This window comes from Maylandia zebra, linkage group LG16 (assembly GCF_041146795.1).
Source record: "Maylandia zebra isolate NMK-2024a linkage group LG16, Mzebra_GT3a, whole genome shotgun sequence".
Taxonomy (NCBI): domain Eukaryota; kingdom Metazoa; phylum Chordata; class Actinopteri; order Cichliformes; family Cichlidae; genus Maylandia; species Maylandia zebra.
In genome coordinates, this window is record NC_135182.1 from 11,151,296 (window position 1) to 11,176,165 (window position 24,870).

Consider the following 24,870-nt stretch of genomic DNA (forward strand, 5'->3'; position numbering starts at 1 on the left):
CAAGCTCAAGCCATAAACAGACTCAGCGGACTCAACTCTGTTCTTGTCACTGGCTCGTTCAGCAGGAAGCTCAGCTGGCGAGACACAAAGCTTCTCCCTGCGTCAAGGTAAGCAGAGTATGGATGATTTTTCAGTGGACTTTTGGATATTGGCTGAAGAGGCTGCCTCTGTCGATGAAATGATAGACTGACTTCGTTTATCAGGGTGGACAATTGAATGCGGGAACTTCATCCGAGGAAGGACTACGAATCCCGGGGACCTGCACACAAGAAAACGTCCAGTCTCGGCACCATTTCCTCAGAGCAACGAGCAGACTTGGAAGGAGAAACAGAGTGTGGAGAACAGCCCATGTAGCTGGGTTGTATTCATCTATCTCCTGTCAAACATCTCAAGCGCATCCAGGCTGGTGAGTGCTTGTACACTAGCAAAAAAAGGCATTTTCATTGATGTCTGTTCTCACCGGTTAAAACAGTGGTTCCCAAACTTCTTTTGCTGGGCCCCCCTTTGTTTTACAAGAAAAATGTGCACGCGCGCACACATCCTCCAACCACACACACCCATATTTTGCTCCATTGCGGTTTATTTCACACCTCAAACATTTAGTAAACAATTAAGCAAATAGACGTAATCTGCAATAAATTACAGGTAGTAATAAAATAAACTACTAACTCTTTTATGCTACGTCCGCACCTACGCGGGTATTTTTGAAAACGCAGCTGTTTCGTCCACACAAACGGTGTTTCGAATCACCGAAAACTGAGATTTTTTTTTTAAAACTCCTTTTTTGTGTTTATGTGTGGACGAGGAATACAGAGTTCGTCACACGACGTCAAAGGTATGTGCCTTTTTTCACGTCACGCTGTGCGCACGTCATTGTTTACATGAGATGAATTGCAGAATGGCAGATAGAGACGAAATACTGTTAATCTGACTATCTTCAGGTTTTACACGCTTACATACACACGCAGTTACTGTCCCTCCATTTAAAAAGGCAGAGGCGTCACGGTGTAATTATTTTGCGTGTAGTTGTTTTTTTCCTGTGTAATAATATTCAACATTGCTATCAATACATTTTTCAAAAAATGCCTCTCTGTGCAAAATGGGTTTAAAAACATAAACAGCTGTTGGATGCTGTTTGTCCGTGATTTGAACCGGGGAACAAATTGTGGCAGGATCAGCCTGATATTATTTGTATCCCACTGTAACTTTACTGTATAAAGAGCTAACATCTCCAAAATATCAGGAGTAGTTAGTCATTACAACAAGTGTTTGTGAACTAAAAATCAGGAATGTGGGATACTGTTTGTCCGTGATTTGAAGAGCCCAGCACGTGCTCCCGACGAAGGGAAAATTAATCCTGCAGGGGAGACCTACCTCGGCACTTGTGCAGGTGAAGCCAAAGGGAAGATATGCTTCATTATATTTTCTAGTCTTTGGCTTAGAAAGAAGTTGGTTTGGAAACACATTCAGCTATGCTTCATCTCCTGCTTTGCGTTTCTGTAGGCGCCCGTGCTAGCAGTGTCCAAGCGTTTTGTTTTTTTCCCCCCTTTTCATCCCGCGCGCCCCCTGCCATGGCTCTGCGCCCCCACTAGGGGGCGGGCCCCACATTGTGGGAAGGTCTGGGTTTAAAAGATGGAGCCTGGCAGTAAAGGTGGGGATACTGGCGGGGCCTTTTCTTTGCACACTTCTACTTTGTCATTACTTATAGCCCCATCTCCTGGAATGACAAACCCGAAGTCCTGTCCCATCAGTTCTTACCCTCGGATGCCTCGGCAGAGGAGACTACGATTCTGCCACCCTCCTGTATTGTTGGAACTCTGATGTTGGAGATTGACTCCCTGATCCATAATGTTCAACAGGAGGAACCAGACCAGAGTAACAGACCACCTATAATTTGTTTTTACCATCCTCTGGCTCACATCATCCACTGGGGGCATACAGCCAGGTTCATTTGCTATCTCTGCACTGACCACATGATAACCTTCCTCTGTCTTTTCTGGTGGCCCTCTCTCAAGAAAGATGGCTGGGAATATATGTCTACTTGCCAGGTTTGTCCCAAAAACAAGGCTTCTTGCTCTATACATTTGACCTGTTCCTATGCTCAGGTGACCTTGGTCCCACATACCCCTGGACTTCAGCACCGGCCTTTCCCCCTCAGCATGTAACACAGTCATCCTTACTGTTGTTGACTGGTTTTCTAAAGCAGCCCACTTCATCACCTTACCCAACTGCAATCCACACTGGAGACAGCCTAGCTAATGACCAATCATGTCTTCCAGCTGCATCGGATTCCTTTGGGATATCATGTCGGATGGTGGCCCTCAGTTTACCTGCTGGGTGTGAAAAGATTTTTTTTCTTTGGGTTTCACTCCTCCTGGTACTCCTGCCAGTTTTTCTCTCTCTCCACCTTGGTTCTCTGTCTCCTCTCTCTGCCTATCTGTTTGTGTGCTTTTGTGTGGTTACCGCACCTTTCAAACGCGGGATCCTCTTGGTCCCCACCTTCTGGCCTAGCACATCTGTGGCAATCGACTGACCTGCCCCTCATCTGGATATCAAAAGGCTCCCTTTGTTTTCCTCAAGGAGGATTTGTGAGTGTAAGTTGGAGAGAAAAGTCTGTTTCGTTATCGAGTCTAAAGACTGCTTGGACTGTCGGCTTGGATACTGTGCATAGAGACTGTAGATGTTTTTGTCTTTTTTGAAAGACTGTAAATAAACTCACTGACCTGCATTCTGAGTCTGAGTATGACACACTTTAATACAAAAACTGTGATAAATCATATTATTGAGAGGACATATTGTTGTCAATTAAATCTGATTAGTTAGTTTAGTTTTAGTTCATTTTATTTGCTTATATTAGGTAGCTTTATTAGCTCTAATTATTATTATTATTATTATTATTATTAAGGAGAACTATTTTTTGTGTTTTGCACTGTGGCCATGATGTGAGATGCATACTTTAACCCTGTTGCGATTTACATATCGAAATATATGTGCTGAATTCATTTTTTAGTCATTAGTTTTACTAACTGATTCGAATCTATATCCTGATTTTTTTTTCTGGTTTCAGACAACAAGCTTTGTCCTGATTTGTCACCTCACCTGTTTGCGAGCTAAGCCATGGATGATCAAATAAATTAAAAAATTATTTCTTATAAAAGATGCAAAGGACAGCTCATGAGGAAATGTGCTGCTAACAGTATCTGCACTACACTAAGCTACACGTTCCACACTACATTACAGTAAAATACAGTCAGTGCTGTTATTTTACAGTGCACATAGACTAATCTATAACTATGTGGTTTCACACCATAAAAGGTTAAAGCACTGTGCTGTACAGAAGGGGTTAAAGTGGAGGAACAGCGTTCCAGTACATGAGTAATTAAATCTGACAGGTCAATACAGGATCCTGTCAAGTGAGTTCATTTTTTCTCTGCTGCATCTCATTCTTGTGTGGTGTTCCTTCCAGCTGATGGAGTAACTGAGAAAACAATGATATAACAATGATACACCCTCAATGCACTGCTTTTTTCTCCTCACCCCTCTGATACATTCATGGTGGTCAAAGTTGGTTTTGTGGTACTTTATCATCTAGTTAGAGTGAGAATGTTTCTCACACAGCATATGATTTCCTTGTCTTTTCATACAGCTCAACAAATATCAACAAACACAAACCCATTTCCAGTGCAGTTTATAACACTTTGTATCTTGGTAGCTTATTCCAGGGAGACAATAGACATTAATGTAAGAAGGACAGGACAGGAAAGTGAAAGCCAAGGACTGAGCTGAAAGTGACGTTCAATAACCTGGAATTAATGTCTGAAATCATCTTTAAATAGTTTTGGATTTTTAAAAAAAAAAAAATTGGGTATTGGATGTACACATGATACATTGCTTTTTTCTTTCTTAATTTTTTTTATTAGGCCTCTTGTAAATCAAAATGTATGATCATTTTGTATTAGTTTACGCCAAGAGCCATCAAGCAAAGATCAAAGTATATTTAAGGTATCGATGCTGATTAGATTCACTCACCAAGCCTTTTATACTAGCATTATGCTGCATAGAGCTTTTAAAGCCATGACAGCGTATGAAATATTTGCTTGTATCTTGTTGAACTCAACTGGCTAAAGCCACAAAGTGCAGAAAATCAGCAGCACAGGTCAGCTGACCACAGCCTGTACACAAAGTAAAAACTACTGGAGTTTACAATACAAGCTTTTACATTACTTATTTGTAAGTGAATCTTTTCCTCATGCTGCACCACCACAGTGTTCCCCCCTCTGCTAAATTCCACTTTAACCCCTGTGTATGAAATACAGGATTTACGGTATAACAGCGCGAGCTGCTTGCCATTGCACTTTTATTGAGCCCAGTGTAATCAGTAACAGACTCTAAAGAAACAGTCTTTACTAAAATCTAACCACATGTTGTCACATTCAAGCGCTTAAAAGGATGCTAAAGTTGACGTAAATATCCTAACACTATTTAACTTATCATTTAAACTGAAACATTTACATCTGCATGTCTCTCTGCACTAGTCAGAAGTAATTCTTTTATTATACTGTAAAAATGTATGCTGTTTAGGTTTTTTTTTGTTTTTTTTAAATACTGTTTAGTTTGAGATTTTCTCATAATTTTTTGAAATCACACTTTTACATTACAAACTATATTATTTGTATGTTTTAAAAACAGATGGCTACATGATTTTTTTTTTGTACTCTTGATATGGTTGTGAGGAGCTGTGGCGCAGTATTATCACTTTTCCTTTCATAAACCACCAAAGAAATGAAAAAAGTCCTCCCTGTGGCATTCAGAGAGTATGATGTCTTATTATCACTGGTATTTAAGAGACTCCTGGGTGATTTGGCTGAAACACCCCCTAAACAAAAATCCATATTTGACCACAACCCTGAAGATTTAACTAAAATGTGTTTTGTTCTTTAACTAAGCAAGTTTCTTGTTAAACTGCTATTTGGAGTTTAAAACTGGAAGACTAAGGGACACAGATTTTTAAATATTTGTATCATACCCCTGAAGCAGATGTGTTCACTTCCTGATAAGTTTTAGTTTCCTGCCAAGACACACTTGTACGCCTCATGATTACCACTCATACCAGTATGATCTGTTGTGCTGTAATCATGCTGGTGAGAGGCAACTTTATAAGCCCAACAAAAAGAAGTAAAACAGTATTGTGGCTGATCTTACCTGGTGAAAGCTTAGGGGAGACTGGTGACTTGGCAGGACCAGGGTTAGGGGTCAGGGCATTGCTGCTGCCTTCTAAGGTTTTGACTCGGGTGCAGGGTGATAGGTGTGGCCCCCCAGGCGTGTGAGCCCCTGTCCCTGAACGCTGTGAAGAGGAACGAGATGAACAAGGGGAGGTGGTCGCTCCTGAACCCGCTGTGCTCATCACACTGGAGTGCTCTGGTGTGTGTCGGCTTATTGCAGACAGGATGCTTTTCCCATTCATCCCTGTACAGATTCACAACAGGGCAAAGGGGGATGGAACAGAAAAGAGAGATTTGAAAAGGGCATTTAGCAGAATAACAACAGTGCTGGATGAGGATGGTGGTTAATTGCAATGAGTAACATGAGCACAGCTGATAACTTCACAACAATAATCCAAATACAAATATCTCAAGTGCCTTATAGGTAAAGGAAGCCGGTAAGATGCTGCATTAAAACCAAATACACTCACAAAGCACCACTGTCATTCACCGAGCTACAGCCAAAAGACCATGAACTCACATCAACACAACATAAAGAAGCAACCACCAAGGGAACGGGAGGCTACAGCCCGCAGGACTCTTGACCCATTATGATAACATCAATGCAATGATACAAGCTTGTTGTGGTACCTGTAATGGGAGCACAGGCCACTTCGGTCTGAATAGAGATGCCTGCATCGATGGAACGGGCTTCTATGGTCCATCATTGATTTGAGGGGAAAAAGACAGTGGTAGACGCAGCAACAGTGAGTGAACATCAGTGTTGATGGAGACCTCCTGATGCATATACTGTTCAGTATTTAAGAACAAAATCGATTCCCAGAAACCTTATCAAAATAAGAGCCTCATTTTTGGATCTTTAATGAGCACAGAAGTTTAACTGCACAATCAGTGGGTGCAATTAAGAATTCTGTTATATGTTCAGGTAGATATTGTTTCAAATGAGAATGCAACACAGCATCAGAATGCAACATATCACATGCAGTGAAACAGTCTTTATAAAGTTGTCCAAGGAGCATAGACTTGGGCAAATATGACTTTTCTTCTGACACAAATGATGAAGATGAAACGTACCGAAAAAAAACATGCATAACAATATGAGGCCATACCTGAAATCTAACCAGTACAGTAAGGTTATACCAGTCTACCACCAGGTGGTAGTGCAGGCTCTAACAACTGTGGGACTCTAAACACTGAAGCTGCCACAGACTGTACTCGCCAACCACTAAACTCGGTGATCAACCTCACACAGGTTAGGTTAATGTTATTCATTCATTTTTGCAAATATGATGAAGATAAAGTGAAGTTATTATGCTCAGTTACTGTCACTTGTATGCAGGCTTCCTAAGATGAACTCATGATGCATTTGCTCATGTACACACTGCTTGTTCAGGCCTTTGTACTTTGTACCCCCCAAAGAGGATAAACATGAATATACAAAGGTAAAGAGTAATTCCTTCACCCACACAAGAATACCTACTTTGAGAATCCTAAATGACAAACAATGTGTACCATGTTCTGCATGTCCTTCATTTTTTTTCCTAATTTTATAGTATTTTACCTATTTATTTGACCTTTTTATGTCTGTGTATGTCATGAATTTTTCAGTTAGTTTGTTTTATTTTAAGGTTATTTCTCATGTAGTCTATTGCTTTTGAGTTTCCTACCTTTGTTGTTTTCCCATCCTAATTTCTGATTTCGTGTCTGATTTTTTTTCTCTCCTTTTATTAAAGTATTAACTCTTTTTGCCTTTATAAGTTTATCAACTTGGTATCTTCTTGTCTCCTGATGTTTGGTTTATCAATCATCTTTTAGGACTTTCATTGTTGTTGATAGTCTGATTTCACTACCACCCTTCTGTGAAGCTAAGATACACGACACACACGTAATATGAGATTTTATTCTAAAGTAAATGGTAATGATCTTTTAATTTTCCTATCAAATGTGAAAATATGCTGCCTTTGACAGCTGAAAATTAGGATGGACATTTCCCAAAGTATTTTACGGGTAGATAAAAACTAGCTGTCCTGACTGTATCTCATGGGCATGCTACTTGTAAGACTCATCGTTCAGGCTGCACACAGCGAAACAGCCAAACTCCCACTGTTACCTGGAAGCAAGTATACCAGAGGCTTTAGGGTCCATGTGGAAAACAAATAAGACTGATAGCAACATTTGCTGTACTGCCATCTCTGCATTTTCAGACCATTACAAAAGACTAAAAGGATGACACAAAGACAGGCAGATGACAGGCAACCTCGGCCTGTGGACTGAGTCACAGCGCTGGGACTCACAGCTCCAATGCCACTACCCAAAGTGACATTCTCTCACTCACATTTTGCCTCTCTGCACTTGTTGCCTCTTACTTTTACAAGCTTTATAGCACATAAATAGACTCCTAATTCAGCAGTCCATCTGTCTCTTCAGCTGCTCTGCAGTCAGACGGGCAGATCTTGGTGCCTAGGCCCACGCAGCACTTACATGGCGGCAACGAGGCAGAAAGTGTTTACATACTGCGCAGAGGACAGAGTAAGTGACCCGGTGTGTCCCATAGATGTCTGTGCTCGTGTGTGCTTTTCCCCTTATCAGTGTGAAGTTAGTTTTGCGTCAGTGTTCATCTGTGCATTTTTGTTAACTGAGAACTTTTAAATATAGCCTAATTTGCAGATCGACAATGTGACTGGAGAGCCTCTCTGTCTGACCTTGTAATATTTCTTTTGTCGCTGACGTCTTTAGTGTTAATTGAGCAACTGTTGTGATGTTTGTCAGATGGCATACCGTTATAAAGAGTACTACATCCCTATCTTCTCCTTTTCTCACTGGATATTTACCCAACAAGAGATTCTCAAATGACTGAATGATCAAATGCTTTGAACTCTGACATAATTGAACAACTACAGCTGATGACCATCTGACCACTGGTCAAATTTCAGCAAACATGGCTACTTCGAAAGCTCTCTTCACTTGCTTGATGTTAACTCTATACAGTAATCTTGGCTGTAAACCTAAAAAAGGAAACTAAACAACCTGGTCTGACTTTCATATCATTGTCAATCTCTCTGTGGAGTCTATATTGTCATAGTATTGGTGTTAAACATGTTTGATAAAAGTTACAGCTAGGACTTAAAAATCTCTTTAAAAAGCGCTGTGAGCCATAGGCTTAAAAAAATCTTATACAAAATCAGCTTAACACGACAGAACAGTCAGTCAGAAAGTGAACATCTGCTGACTGCCCTCACAGCTGATTCAATAACAATAACCTAACTAACCTGTGCGAGGTTGATCATGGAGTTTAGTGGCTGGCGAGTACAGAAGTCAGGTTTGTGCATTGTGTTTCCACAGGAGTGCTTTTTGATGCAAGGGATCATGATACTTTCTAGTAATGGATACAGAATGGGTGTGCCACTAGAATCCATCACAAGAGATGACTGATATGTGTTCTCCCTGTCCTACAGCCTCCCATTAACATGCAGGCATCTAGCTACTGGCTGGACAAGGACAGTCTCATGGGCTGTCGCTTCCCATATTTTAAATTGGACCAACATGGCGGCTCAGCTTTCTCTTATACTGTGAAACTTGTTCACTGAATTAAATGAAAACATGAAAGGTATTTTTTTTAAAAAGGTATGGAAGTAGCGAATCTCTCTTTACTTTAAACTGAAAGTGGCTAGCTTAAAGGTTTTGGGGTTTTTACACAGGATGGTCAATCATGATGTAACCCCTGATAAAGTTGCCTTGATGTACAGTTGTAGTTGTCTTGAGCACACAAAGAGTCACAAAGTGCCCAAACCACAGACTGAATATGAAGATGTACAATAGGAAAGCTCCCATACAGTAAGGCCAAAATATCTTGATTGTACCCTGGTTTCAGTTTGTATCAGAGGTCATATGCTCTGCCCTTTCTGTTAGTGAGCAGGGCATGAATCAAACTACAACATATTTAGTAAACACATACACATGAAAAATAGTTAAAGTATTGTTTTCATTTGTATATAAGAATGATAAAAGAATGTTTCTCTACCCAAGCTTGTCATTTATTGTCATCAGTTTCAAACTATAACTGTCCTAACTGAGGTAAATATGAACCCGTGCAGGGGTTTTAACAATGTATTCCATGGTGATGGTGACCTCATAGGCGAGTGCTGCGAAAGTACCTTCAAAAACAAGATATGAAGGATCACATCAGTGTTTTAACATGTGAGAAGATGGTTCCCTTCACCAATAAAGAGAAAAAAGAAAACACAATCAATATCTCATTTAAAAGCGGTGTCTTGAGATATGACCTCAAGACACCTCTCCTGAACTGAATCAGGGATCTGATACAAGAAAACGTGGATAAATATGGCGATTTATTATAGCTATTGTCAGAGTTAGTTATTGTCTGCAGAGTAGACATGCAAACCTGAATGGAACAGCTGACAATGAGCAATAGTTGGTTATAAGCTAACATTATGGTGGCTAATGTTAGGCTTGAGTATCCTAAAATTTGCCATTTCCCTCTGATAAACAGTTTGTTTACATTCTCACCCAGTTAGCCAGCCTGTGTCTGTCCAACCAATCAGGGAGCTCCTTACAGAAAGCCGCGTGGCTAATTTGCATTGCTTCGGTATTTCAGAAATGAGAAAGCTAATCCAATAGCTAATATAATAGCTAATCCGTGAGCTAACAGGAAAGGTAAATGGGGAGTGAGGAGTGGAATCGCCATTTTAAATGTCAGAAATAAATGTTTGATTTTTAATCCATTTACTTATGTCTCTTTTTTAAATTGTGTTTTAAAAACAATTTTGAAAATCAGTTTTTTAATTGGAATTCGAAAATGGTTTTTGAAAGGAGGTTTTTATTTAGAGTTTAATTCTTTTTTTGTGAAATTCTTTTTTGATTTGAAGTTTTTTTTAAAATGGATTAATCATTCATTTTGAAATATAGATAGTGTTTTTATTTTAAAGCGTTTTGTCAGCGTTTATCTCGTTAAAATGACGTTAACATCATAACCGCATTAACGTGGCAAATAACAGTTAGTGAGTTAAGATAAGATAAGATAAGATAAGATAAGATAACCTTTATTAGTCCCACACGTGGGAAATTTGTTTTGTCACAGCAGGAAGTGGACAGTGCAAAAGTTATGAGGCAAAAATTAGAATACAATAAGAATAAATACAGTACACAACTGTACAGAATAGAATAAAATAAAATACTATATACAGTAGAATAAAATAAAATAAATATACAATAAGATAAAAATAGAATACAAATACAAATACTATATAAGTAGTTAGTGCAGATCGCCCCGTGCGTGGGGCTGCACGCCGTCAACGCGTTAGCGCAGTTAGCTCGTTAATGCGTTTGCATCGTGCAGCCCCACGCACGGGGCGATCCGCGTTAACCTGCTAACGGAGATTTGCCACGTTAATTCAGTTATGGCGTTAACGTCATTTTAACGAGATTAATGCTGACAGCACTATTTTAAATTAAATTTTTAAATAATAAATTACTTTATTTTATTCATTCAAACATTACTAATTTAAATATGACTTCGTAAATGAATTTAAAAATGCATAATTTGTTCTACAATTCAATATTCAAGCATAAAATTCTTTATTTCGATGTGTGTGGCTCTTGTGGTCCTCCATACCCGATATCCTGAGCTCCACCGACTCATCACAACTTTTACAGTGTCCTCTACAGTAACTACACATGGAGACCCGGCATATTGATAACTGAGGTAAATACTGGATTTAAAGCCTACACTCAGTGGCCAGAGTTCCTTGTCCGGTCTATAAGTCTGACGTCATTCGCCATTTCCAGGTCAAAACTCCGCTTCAGGCACAATTAATACTTAATAATAATAAACAATTAATAAGTCAAATTAATACTGTTGCATCACAGTTACAAACTGTGTAAATTCTTTTATCTTTAATAAAATGATGAGTGTGCCTGCTCTACCAGGTGTAAAAATTAAGTTTAACATCCACGAAAACAGAATTTATTAAGTTTAATGGAGTTCGAAGTCAGCAGAGAGTTAGCTTGCTAGTTTCAATCTAAACATGATGTACCATGTTCTGACCGAGGGACTTCCGAAAAATTAAAACGTACAGCTCTGCTATCACTTCCAACAGAAATGAAGACAGAAAAGTAAACAGCAGTGACCTTTGTACGGTTACTGAAGTTGGCCTAGCTGGTATATAATGATGCGCTACGTGGTGGCTAGCTGCACAGCTATGTTAGCATAATATGAACACAGTGAAGCTGGAGGATGAACGCTAACTTCTTTCCACTCGATAAAAGTTAACGTGAGGGTTCCCGATGGTTAGGGACAAATGCAATTGCACAGCAGGATGCTGTAAACGGACCAAACTTCAGTCAGGAGAACAACTTAGATAATCCATCCACAATACGAGGTTAGTCATTAATTTACTGCTGCAGGGACTGGGCTGTAGTTACATCGTATGGTTTCAAAAACTGAGCTTTAAAATGTGTTTGCCGATGAATAGTGGAAATAACAACCAAGAGAGAAAGTGATCAGAAAGTGATCACCGATTAACTCTAACAAGATGCAAAGCATTACAACATGTTAAAAACACAACAGCCTCAATAAACACAGAGTAGTTTGGACCCAAAAGCAGGGTTCATACATCATCACTTAACAACCGGATGTTGTCCACTGCAGCTAGAATTATAAACTTGAATTAGACAGGGTAAGAAAACATAACTCTGTTCACAGCAATCTGCAATCTACTGACAAATAGTGGTGAGATTTTACAAACTAATGCTAATGTTAAAGCTAGACAGCCAAAAGCACAACCAGTTTAGGAAGTAGAAAGGTAACTAATTCGTAGCTATGAAGGAAGCTAGCTAATGAACTACACATCATTAGAATGGTGTGTCCTCCAACCTGAAGCAGTGCATATATGTATATATTATTTGCTCTATTTGGTTAGGTTTAGGGATATGGCAGCTTTATTATGTTTGGAAACAGGTCAAGGTTTTGATTCAAATAATAACATATATGGGATCATGGTCACAATTATATAATTATCCTCAGCCTTGACCTCCTATGGTTGATCTGATATCCTCGTGTTGGTGTTGTTCCCAGATCATCATACTAAATGTTGTTCCAGGATCAACATTGCAAGTGACCAATCAGAATGTTGTGACGTCATACTTTTGCGACTTCGGGAAAAACCGGCGTAAAACGAAAAACTGTACTTAAGCTGCGTAAAACCGCCTCTGTCCGCCGATCAATGGACCCTGACCCTGACCCTTTAACATTTTCATGATGGTCTGGGAACAACACCAACACGAGGATATCAGATCATCCGACCTCCTATATCTGCACAGTTTGTTACCCTGTGTTACCTCTAATAATGTAACAGTATTACCCAACTTCCCACATCCATTCCCACTAGATGCGTGGGGTGAATATTACTGGGATGAGTATTATTTAAGACAACAACACAAGCAGCCTACCCAATAAGCTCGTTCCTGCCCGAGACTGGTCTGGAGAACAGCCTCCCGTCTTGCTCTTGAAGGAAGTAAAGAGATGTTGACAAAGCTCTTCTGGTATGTCATTCTCCAAATAAGTCACCATGAAGAGCTGGAAGCCCTCATAGTCAATAGGCTGCATGAGAAAGGAAAGGGCAAAGATGTTAACAGACTTACTGATGGACATGTATACACCAATACCACCATGTGATGGGGTTTCCAGCTTTAGTTGATCTGACCTGAAATGAGAGTCCACAGTCGTGATTTGGAGTGCCATGCCAGTATTTTCTTAAACAGTTCAATGTAAATGTGGTATCAACTGACCATCACATCTTTAAGCTTAGTAATGACTGAATGGATGTACTAGAAGCTGCATCCAGAAAAAAAACCCATTTGAGCTTGGAGGCCCAATGGCTTTAAAAAGAATGTAAAGAAAGATATATATACACAAAAAATATACACAGTAAAACATGTAATAGTCACATTGCTGAATACAGAAATGTTATGTTGTGTCATGTTAATGTACACACACACACACCCACAGCTTCCCCTGATACAGCAATATGATGGGTACATACTAGCACTGAACTCAACAGCCCCATGGCCTTTCCCCTGGCTGTGTAACAGATCATCTGCAGCGGTAAGAGCGTGGTCATGTTATGTTAGTGGACAGAATGTGCATGCAGTCTGCTGACACAGACACCACACAGCATGCAGAGCCCACCGGGCTGAGGCTTACTTGGTTGAGAACGTCTTGCTTCTGTTTAACATTTGGAACAATAAAGAGGAAATGGGGAGGGAGGAAGGGGGAAGAGTGAGGGAGGAGTGGGTAAAAGAAGAAAAGGAATTAGCTTGTTCGTGTGAATCTTCAGTGGCGATGGTAGTGATGCTTTCTGACTAGGACAACTTTGGCAACATTGGTGTACCATCAAGCAGGAAGTCAGGCTGAAAAAATGACAAAAGGAGGTACGGTCTACTGGAAAAGGTCACGGCAACCATGGGCAGAGTTTGTGCGAGTGACAATGGCATTTTTTAGAAAAAAATGGTTGTAAAAATAACTATATAATCAGCTTTTGTACTACTCATCAAATGAAAACATTACATTTTTAAGTTTGCATTAACAAGCTTCTTAACAGGTAGTCTCATTGAGGTCAAGATCTGTTTTTAAGAGAGACATGTATACAGAAAAAAGACACCCAGCTATGTAATAAAACCAATCATACATGATCACAAATAAAGAAAAAGTCTTTCAACTCTTTAAAAATTTTCAGTGAAATCAGATAGTCAAGTTTCATAGTTTTTGCAACTTTTAACTAACTAAGTAACAGCAAAGGATTTAAATCAAGATTTTCCAAGTTCAGTGTGAGTGTGAGGTACAGCTCATGTTAAGGGGTCCTGTGATCTGATATTTTAAGTACTATGTTTAAATTCAGTCAAGGAACAGAGGTATGCAGGCAATCTTTGCAGTTGAGCCTTGTAAATAAACATCATGCAATGCTCCTTGATTCACTAGGGCAGCCATTCCCAGGGATGGGAATTTCCATACCAGAAAATCCCATGGGGCACACTGAGCCTTCAATCTTCATTCTTATCAAAATACAGGAGAAAATGATGTATTTCCTTAAAAAAACACATAAACCAAACATTAGCCAATAGTGGCTAAGATAAGATAAAGTGACAGCCATCAGTGGCCACACTGTTGGCTATCGGTTGCAAATGTTACCCACTCGTATGCAACGCGTTAAAGCCAATTTACGACCCACCTGCAGCTGGGACACAAACAATACAAGGGCTGTACAGTTAAGCCAGACTAATGATTAACATCGCAAACTATCACCTCCTGTTGCTATTTTTAAATCAATTTTATATAAATACATTTATATAAACATGTATGTGTACATACTTCTCAGTACTTTTAAATTCAGGTATGTTATTACTGTGGCCCACCTGCAGTACCTTCATGGCCCCAGCCTACACTTTGTAATCACTCCAGTAGCACGTACTAGCCCACCTTTCCATGTAAGGTGTAATGGTGACTAGGAAAAGAATTGCCTATTTATGCAGACAAAATTGTATAGTGATTTATGTTTATATAAAAATCCAATCTTTGGGTGTAATTTTCTTGTTTCTATAGATTTGCCAAATCAGTGGCATATAAAATAGTGTCTGCATAAAAATGTACATTACAGTTTTGGGTAACACTGATAACATTGTTTGCGTACACGGTGAAAAGAAGAAGTCAAAAAAGATCTACCTGTGTGTTTTTTCTCATAAAATGCCACAATCTACTGAATCGAATGTTTTTGATGGATCTATCAAAAGTGCAGCACAATACTGATGATCAAGCATTTCCATACTATTGTTACGTACACACACACTGCAGGCATTGTTCTGCGACATGATCTAAAACCTGTCTGCTTTCACTGTAAAATTTTATACACTTTAATTGCCCATTATCTAGGGCTTTAGGACTAAACAGTTTTAAATAGGGTGGTAATTAGTTAATAATAATAATAATAATGGATTGCATTTATATAGCGCTTTTCGGGGCCCTCAAAGCGCTTTACAATTCCACTATTCATTCACTCTCACATTCATACACTGGTGGAGGCAGCTACGGTTGTAGCCACAGCTGCCCTGGGGCAGACTGACAGAAGCGAGGCTGCCATATCGCGCCATCGGCCCCTCTGGCCCTCTTCCATAGTTAAGTGACTAGGGTCATTACTTTTATCGAGTAGTAAGACCTGTGCAGCTTTCCATATTTAAAAAAAATTGGCTGTAGAAAGTGTTAAATTACAAATAAGAGTTATAAGTCTAGCGATCAGATCAGCACTGAGGTGGAGGAGGGATGGATCACCAAGTTTACTGTAGGCGTCCCTATGATTTATCAAGTCAAAAGAGAATTTGTTTTCAGTTTTGTATATCTGGTGGACAACATATAGAATTAAAGATGCTTTTGTACACAACCAGTGCTTATAAAACTAATTCCAAGTCAAGCTGAATTGATGATTTAAATCTATATGACTTCTAGTTGTAAAACTGATTTTCAAAACAGTTTTTTTGAAGCAGGTGAATCAAGTGGACAACGTTGCAAAGATATGAAGGAGATGTTACAAAGATGTTTCAAAGATATAATATATATAATATATATAAACTAGATTTTGGCTTACAATAGTCTAATACAGTAACATATGTGTAAGATTTGGACAATAACATGACAGATGGTTTTTGGCAGCTTTATGAGATGACTGAGAACTAAGGGTTGAAATGTTATTTTATCAAAAAAAAAAAAGAAGTAGAAGGGGTTTATCAAGGATATTGTTAAAAATTGGGCAGAAAAGATAAAATAGAATTTGGGCAAGGCATCTGAGGAAATCATCTGTTCATAATAGTTATTTTACTCATATATACTGTACTGCTGAAAAACCCTATATAAGACGGAAAAACTAGCGTATTTCTTGGAGAGTTGTCAACTGCTTCTATTAGTTAAAACAATGTTGTTCAGTGATGACGAGTGTCCGTACTTGAAAGGTTGATCATTCTGTCGACCAAGCTTGGTGTCACAGGCTGGGTCTCTGGGTATTATTTTGTAATTTTGAAGTTCTCATTTTAGTTTGGTGATTATAAGTTTGTGTGTTATTCTTATTTCGGGTTTAGTGGAGGTTTAGGTTAACGATTACTTATCAGCTGTCTCCTTGGTTTCTGTGTGTCGTTCCTTGTCTAGACTGTCATGTGTTTTAGGTCTGTTAAGCTTGTGTTGTCATGTGTAAGTCTCCATGTTTCCTATTTTATTTTGAAAAGGGTCTTGTGTTCTGTGTTCATGTGGTTAGTTTTACTCCCCCCTGTTTCATTCGAGTCAGCTGTGTCCTCATGTGTCTCCACTTCCCCTGATCACCTCATGTGTGTATTAAAGTCCTCAGTCTTCGTGTGCTCAGCATTGTGTTGTATGTGGATCTTACCCTTGTTGTAGAAATCCTAGTCCAGTTCATAGTGTCTTAGTTGAATCATAGTTTCACAGTCTAGTTTGTTTTCTCGCTTTGATTTATGTTTCATGTATATCAGCCGAAATAAAGGCTCGCCATTTGTTAGTATTAATTCTGTTCCTTCGCCTGTGTCCGCACCTGGGTCCTCCATACACACTCCACCGTGACACTTGGCTCTAATCCAGCATAGGTGCTATCAGAAAACAGCAATTGAGACTGCAAATTAAGGAGTCTGCACCTCAGAATGGAGAGAAAAAAGGTTTTATGACAATTGTTTAGTTGGGACAGGGTCGGGATCTTGTGCTTTGCAATTTCGCAATGGTCCTCAAACTTGTGCAGAGAGCAGACATTATGTTGTTTCAAACTGACATAAAATTTTGTGTGAAGGATCATTACTAATGATGAGTTGGTTCTCCAGTGAAGCCTCGGCAGTTTTCCACAGTTTTCAGATGAGTCGATAGTTTCCAGGCCTGGATGCAGAATTTCAGGTAATGAACGAGGCCGGAAGCAAGCCTGTGTTTTTTGGTTTGTTTTTGATTTGTCTTCAGGCAACTTTATTCCCAAAACTGGAAATCAAAATGAAGGATCGCCATTTTGACACACACGAGGAGATCCAGCACTCCTCACAGAGGCACAAGTACACAGGGTCCATAACAGGACTTCTGCATTGGGATCTAAAAATAGCAGCTGGACTCAAAACGTTTTGATAACCTCTTATAAGGGCTCCCATCACTACCAAAGCTGTCTGTCATATTCTTCTTAGTGGGTTGTTTAAGAGTTCTGTTTCAATAATAATAATAATAATAATAATAATAATATTAATAATAATAATAATAATAATAATAATAATAATAATAATAAACAAAAAAGTAAATACAAGTAAAACTAGCAAATATATTAAGGTTGTACAGAATTTAGTATGTTCTAAAATAGTAGAAAGTACAATTGATTCTTTTCACTTTGAAGACAGACACACTTTTAAAATGCTTCTGTTCTGCAGGTTTGGAGCTGCTGTAACTGATGCCCATCGGAGAAGAGCACACAGTGGTAAGGATCCGCCCTCAGCTCAACACTGCTAACCTAACCCTGAGAGCTCCCAAATCCTGCCAGGCATTATTCATATCACTCGCTTCTCCTTATTTGGCCAAAAACACTGCAAGGCTTTAATCCGGTGTCCATCGTGTAGCACAGCAGATTCAGTCAAATATGCTCATGTGTACACATACCACAGAACGTACTTTATATGAAATCAGGACATACAAAAAGCTGCTTTTCATAGGTTGATACAGTGCTTTGAATCGAAGTACCTCCAGATGCATTTGCAAAAATTCTCATCCCTCTGGGAAACACTTTTTCCCGAGAGCAAATACAGGCTGTTCTCTGTGTGAGCGAGCTCAAGGCTGCTGAACTGTAAATATCTCCCAAATGACACTTTTACATGCTCCATTTAATCTTCTTCTTCTTTTTCTTCTTTTAGCCCGTCTGTCAAATGCTTTGATTGACTTTGCTTATGCATCACTGTTCCATCCACAGCTATCATTTTTGATCAGCTCTAAGCACCTGAGCAGAGAACTGCTGGGCCAGGCATGAATGAAGAACCTGCCCCAGAACTACTAGCGCGTGCTAAACAAGCAAATTCTAAGGTGTGCTTTTATAAGTTAACTACTAGAAGTTGCAAGAACAGCTAAAAAATCTTCATAAAGTAAAAAGTGAGCTGGGTTTGAGCCTGCCCCAGATCGTTTCCTGCGTGTCATTCCATCACACTCTCTCGAACAGCTTTCCTGTCTACTCTCTCCACTGTGCCGTCAAATAAAGGCTTAAAATGCCAAAAATAGAATCTAAAAAAAGAATAGCGAGTGGTTCTTTGATTGGATACAGTTGCTAGACCCTGATACTGCTGCTTAAAGCAGTCACTTAAACAGAGGAAAAAAGAGCACCACAAAAGCAGGATTTGTTCATATCTACTTATAACAAATAAAAGACTGCCTGCAATAAAAGTTTACCACCTCTGTGAAGTGGGGAAAAGCCCCAGCTAGCTTCCTCATGGAAGAAAAAAAACTGACTTTACAGCAGCCACAAATCCATCCATTCCTTTCTATTTCCTTTACCAGATTCAGGGTCTCAGGAGCCAAAGTCCACCATGGACAGGTAGCCAGTTTGACACAGAGTTGACAGAGAGAGAGATACAGCAGGCAAAATAAGTACTGAACACATCACCAGTTTTTTAAGTAAATATATTTCCTTTTTTCTTTTTTTTTTTTTTTCTTTTTTTTTTTTGCCTGTCCCGTTTGGCTCTTTTGCCATCAGAATTGTTGTCTAAAGGCAAAGAAAGATGCCCAACGGATTTACTTTACCAAATTGACCATCCCAGCCTTGCCGTAATGGTCCATTTGATTCACCTTTTATTGTTTATTTTATTTTCACTTACTGAATATGGGACAGACTTGACTGGGGGAAAGAAAGAGGGAAAGAGAAACAGCTGAGAAGAGGGACGGGGGAGAAGGGCAAAAAACAAAAACCAACAGAATGAGCAGAAAAAAGAAAAAAAAGAAGAAGAAAAAAAGAAAAAAAATGCATATATCAATCACCTGGGTCACCTGCTGAGAAAGAAAAAAGAAAACAAGTAAATATATTTCCAAAGGTGCTATTGACATGAAATTCTCACCAGATGTCAGTAACAACCTATCCAATCCACACATGCAAAGAAATCAAACCATATATTCATTCATTAGTAGTTTAAATTCTTCTGTAACCAATCTCATTATTATGTTTGCAACATTAAAGTTGCAAAGGTCTCGAGAGAGCTCATTGGTTGTACCCATCGTGAGAGGTTTCTTGTGTGATACGTTGGTAATGAGACACCTTTTTATAGGCCATCAGTTGGGACTAAGCCAGCTGATATTAATTAGCACTGCAAGATTTTTTTCTAATTAATTTCTAATTGATAGTGTATGGTGTCTTGATTTCCATGCTTTTTTCACGTATTCAATACTTTTTCCCTGTGTCATTTCTGATTATTGCACATAAGTTATGGACATCTATGGTTTGATTTCTTTGCATGAGTGGTTTGGATGGGTTGTTACCAAAATCTGGTGAGATGTCAAGGAGCTTTAGAAATATATTTCCTTAGAAAATTGGTGCCATGTTCAATACTCAGTACTTATTTTACTGGCTGTAGAACAGCGGTCCTCAACCTTGGCGCCATGGACCAGTTTAATGTCAGACAACATTTTCACGGACCGGCCTTTTAATACAACAAAATAAAATGATACGACCAAGACAAAAACTGTGGTATTTTGTTAATATAATAATAAACATGAATTCGCTGTGTAATTGTGTAACTTTATTAGCAGCGTCCTCCAGAAATGCGCCAACAACACTGAGAGTAACATCCTCCTCTCTGCCCCTTAATGCACTCTGGTCGCTATGGTAACGTGTAAATATTACTTTCAAAATAAAACACTCCTACAACACGGGAAAAGACCCAGGGAAACCGAGTTAATGATGAAAACCCTCAAAACCATAAATTTCACACCCGAGCCTCAACTCTCGCGGCCCGGTAGCAAACGAATCAAGGACCGGTACCGGTCCGTGGCCCGGGGGTTGGGGACTGCTGCTGTAGAAGAACATTCACACCTACAGCCAATTTAGAGTCACCTATGAACACACACAGAGACACAGGGAAAACATCCTGTGAACACTCTGTAAATCACAAATATTAGATATATTTTTCAAAAACATAGTGAGAACAGGCAACAATGACTGGTTCCTAAAAATAAAGATAACACTTTCTACAAGCTGTCAACACCAACTAAGCCCAGCTGGAAGTGACCCAGTCTGTCTGGTTTTGATCAGCCAGCACATCCAAATCACATCAACCTGACAATCATGAAGTGCACACCCAACTTAAACATTTTAAGCACATAAATAATTCGCATGTCTCAAAAACAGCTCTCCAAACATTTGCACTGTTTCATTGAAACCTTGGCCAACAAACAAAGTGCATAGAGCAAAGGCAAAAGGCATCACTCCCACACTGTCATGACAGATGCTTATAGAGACTGCGCCTGTTGTTAAAAGAAATCTGTGGGTGTGATGTTCAGTCTTTGTTTCTCAGTCACTCATCAGTCACTGAGAATGATAGGGCGATATTTATTTGTTTGCTAAATTGGAGAAAACCCAACAACACCGACAGCTCCATGTGTCAGTCATTTTTCATTATTATTATTATCAGTGTAAAAATTCCGGACCACACTTTGGCTAAAAATAAAAGCTCAATAAAAACAATGAGTGAGTGGGAAGAAAGAAAGGTCTACTTCCTGAGTGGATTCCACAACAGCTAGCTTGATGCAGCGATGACTCATTGGGGGTTATGCGCACACGCACAGACACACATGCACAAGCGCACACACACTGATGGATGGCAGATGCAGGGCTAGAGTCGTCACGGTGGCGCCAGGTGACAACGGGGTCTCAGAAAGCCCACGTGAACATTAAGTCTGGTTCTGTGGCGCCAAATGTCCAGCCAGGCTGTTAGTTGTGTCATCGCAAATACTGAGGACAATCGTACAGCCAAGTGGAGGTGATAATGAACAGAGTAAGAAAGAAAAATGAGGCTCTCATATGAGAATATAAAGGTGGCAGGGAGAGGCTGAACATCACATGAGAACATAGATTTAATGAACATCAGTTGATTACCTTCACCAGTCCTCCACTCCGACGTATAAAATTAGCCCTAAGCCATATGAAATGTTAAACCATGACTCTAACCTAAATAGCTGTCTGATGCATAAGAATAGGAGATCACGAACAACAATAACAACTAACCCTTTAATATTATGACATAGCTTTTGTTAAGATTTAGTTCAGAATACAGGCACAAAAATAATTCTTTAACTAAATACACTGGAGCTCTAATTGTGCTTTTTTACGATTAGAGGCTTTTTGTAAAAACAAAAGACCAAAAAAGACCATCGTACAAAAATAAATAAACAGAATGTCAGTGACGTAGTGACTCATTGTCAGGGTCCCCGAGCAGTTATGGACTTACGTTATATTATATGTATTTTTGGTGTTGCTGCCCCTCTTCTCCATGCTTGCACATATGTGTGTGTGTGTACGGATGCAGGTGTTTCTGTGAACACCGGTTTACAGGCGCCTTCAGGCCTGGTGGGTGTGGCCCTGCTAGGGGACTGGCCACACCCGAAGCTCCTGCCACACACCTGCTGCTGATCAGGGCTCGTCGGGGGAGCTACTTAGGAGAGTCTTGGAGCTCCCACCGACGCGGAATCATTGCGTGAGACTCCACGTTAGTCATCCAGTTTAGGTTTAGTCTTTGAGTGCATGGCTGCTATAGTTAAGTGTCCTAACAGCTGCCGCTATCGTTTCCTGCAGGAGGAGCGTGGGAAGCCTAAAGAGCAGCGAGCACCGGGAGTGCAGACACACGGGAGCAGAGAGCACAAGGAGGACACGACACGGGAGTCTGGGGAAAGCACGGGGATTTATTGTTGTTTGGTTCCATACACTGTAAATAAACGCACTGCTTATACACAGAGCTCCGCGCCTGGGTCCTCCTTCCCTCACCTTCCCCACGGTTGGCCATCGTCAACCGTGACACTCATCCTGTTCACAGTTTATCTCAACGCAAAAACGACAAATGTGAAATTGAGTACAATTTGGGTGAAGACTCGTTTAGGTGAACATTGTGCACAAATCCCAAAAGTTTGATTCTGTTGGGAGAGACGTTTCGTCACTCATTCAGTTTCTCCCACTGAAAATACTACATCCGGGGGAACAGAATCAACCTGTTGGGATTTACTTAACTGGGTGATTCAGCATGGATCAAGACGTTGTGCACAAATGATTAAATTCTGACCAGCATGAGCTTACTGGTCATGTGTCTGAAGCAAACACAAAGTGTTTTGTCAGCTCATCCATCCACCCCGGCATCCTCCCGTTTCTGAATATGTGACTTTAAAACTACTCAACTACTCCTGTCTCAATTGCTTTGAACATGAGAAGGCATTGTGACTTTTCAGAGTGGCTTAAGAAATGAACTACTGGTTCTCATAAGTTGTCTCATGTGCAATTTTTATAAAGGAACAAATAGCATACCACATAAAACATATGCCATGTGTTGTGTAAACCCATTTAAAGGTTTTAATGTGCCATTTTAAAACTTTAAATGACACTTCAAATGTTATTTCTACAATATGCCAATTTTCTGACATTAGTCTGAAGTCTGTAAGGTTTTAATAGTTCGCCTAAAAAAATCTAACTGTTATAACCACGTATGTAAAAGTACATTTATTCTTAACACGCTTTTTGTGTATGAGACGTGTTGTGACATGCAGAGGGTTGGTGTGACAGGACATACAGAGGCCACAGGTTTGTATGACAGAAGAGGATGCTGGGGATAAGGTGAGATGGAGGCACATGATCTGCTGTGGTGGCTCCTAAAGGGAGCAGCCAAAGGAAGATTTGATACTTTGTATGTGTACAAATTCTGATGTAAGTGGAAGTACTATCTCCAAATATATACAGATCGGCTGATTATGACATTATAGCATTGATAAATTAAAGCCTAAATGTTATTCCTTTGTATAGTTACAGTTTATTATTCAAGACAGCTCATGGCCCGGTGATGTGCAGCTGAAATACAACAACCTGTAATCTGTTATCGTCTTCTGTGCATATCAGGTAAATGAGTTATAAAACCTGTATTCTGGGTTCTTTAGTACCTATAAACATGTTCTTATGGAGCTGCCCTCTGCTGTTCATCGGTTGAACCATCAGTCTATGTGCTTCCATCACTTATGATTACAGTACAGCATCATTAAAGTACAAGTCATGATTCAGTAGCCTGTAGAACACCTTTGCCATGACTGTTCTTGTATAACTTTATCAGTCCAGAATGGGAATTCTGGCCCGTTCTGCCACAGCACTTAAGTCAGATTGAGGTCCGGACTTTGGCTGTTTGTTTTAAAGCTTCAATTCTTTTCCTTTTCAATCGTTCTGCTGTTGATTTCTGGTGTGTTTGCATAACCCAGTTTCAGCCAAGCTTTAGTTTTGGGACAGATGGCTTTACATTAGACTTTAGAATACGTTGGTACACACAGGATTCATCATTAACTTAATAACTGCAAAGTGACCAGGTTCTGTGGCTGCAAAACAAACCCAAATCATCACCTCTCCATCACCGTGATTGACAGCTGGTGTGAGGTGTTTACACTGTGCTTGGTTTTTGCCAAACATGGTGCTGTGCGTTCTCATATAAACTGTTCCAGAAGTCTTGTGCTTCTGCTTAGATGCTGTTCCTTTTAGAGAGAATTCACTAAAAAGAACATGCCCATCTAAACAAGCCGTCTGTTCCTGCTCTGCAACTTTAATGTTTAACACTTAACTTTACCCGTCAGAGTATGGATTCGCAGAACACCCGTACATGCATTCCGTTACGCCCCAACACTGATGCTGGGCAATAACTCAGTGAACAAAGAAATGTGACTTAATCCTAAGAACAGTGGCGTGTGCAGCGGGGTGGCCTGCCCCTCCCCCCGCCCCCACCAGACTGGCCACCCCAGGTGCCACCCCGAAGCTAAAACAATAAAATTCAATCAAATATCAAATGTACGATTATGTTTCCACAGTAAAGCCTAGATATCCGAGTGTACGTGAATGCAGCATTGGCTTCTGCACTATGAGGATCACATTAGCAAAGGTAGGAGAGCCAAGCAGGAAAGACGCACTGCAGAAAACAATTTTTCGGCGAAAGAAAATGAGGAGAGAATAAATGTCCCGGTAAGTAATATTAAGTTTGTTGAGTTTAGTAAACTTATTAGAAATTAGAATACCAAGGAAAAAATAACACTTAAAGAATTATTGCAACCCTCGAATATTTCAGACAGTACTGGGGGAGCTAGCATAAGAGTTATGAGTTATAAGATATAATCCAAGTTGTAACATTTGGTTGCAGGTTAACATAGCTGGACTGGCCATCGGGCATACCGGTGGGCTGATGACTTTTTTTTTTTGTAAAGGCATGAACAGTGAGAGGTGGTGGATTGGCCAGATGCTGGCCGATGTGTAAAAAATAACTCAGTTGTTTGGTGGTGGCTATGGCGGGGCTTCCACAGAGGCCAGCAGGTGGATGAGGGAAGGGGAGGCAGGAGGAGCAGAGACCCGAG

General features: G+C 39.9%; 1 protein-coding gene and 1 long non-coding RNA gene across 5 annotated transcripts in view; one reads left to right on the forward strand and one right to left on the reverse strand.

Moving 5' to 3' along the window:
- Positions 1–24,870, reverse strand: part of dgkg (diacylglycerol kinase, gamma) — a 166,255-nt gene that overhangs the window by 107,541 nt on the left and 33,844 nt on the right. Inside the window, exons 4-7 of one of the 3 annotated variants that reach the window (XM_014410487.4) lie at positions 13,444–13,464; positions 12,690–12,840; positions 5,853–5,915; positions 5,203–5,466 (exon numbers count right to left, since the gene is read on the reverse strand). In XM_014410487.4, the coding sequence (XP_014265973.1) occupies positions 5,203–5,466; positions 5,853–5,915; positions 12,690–12,840; positions 13,444–13,464 (499 nt within the window). The remainder of the gene's footprint in view (positions 1–5,202; positions 5,467–5,852; positions 5,916–12,689; positions 12,841–13,443; positions 13,465–24,870) is intronic. The other 2 variants (XM_014410488.4, XM_014410489.4) reach the window with 2 other exon arrangements.
- LOC143412891 (uncharacterized) lies at positions 65–23,354 on the forward strand. Of its 2 annotated transcripts, XR_013093404.1 has the most exons (6): positions 65–107; positions 204–406; positions 17,688–17,734; positions 18,221–18,330; positions 21,816–21,995; positions 22,082–23,354. It is a non-coding gene; the product is annotated as an uncharacterized LOC143412891 (long non-coding RNA). The 2 variants fall into 2 exon arrangements; XR_013093405.1 differs by lacking the exons at positions 65–107; positions 204–406 and adding an exon at positions 7,675–7,751.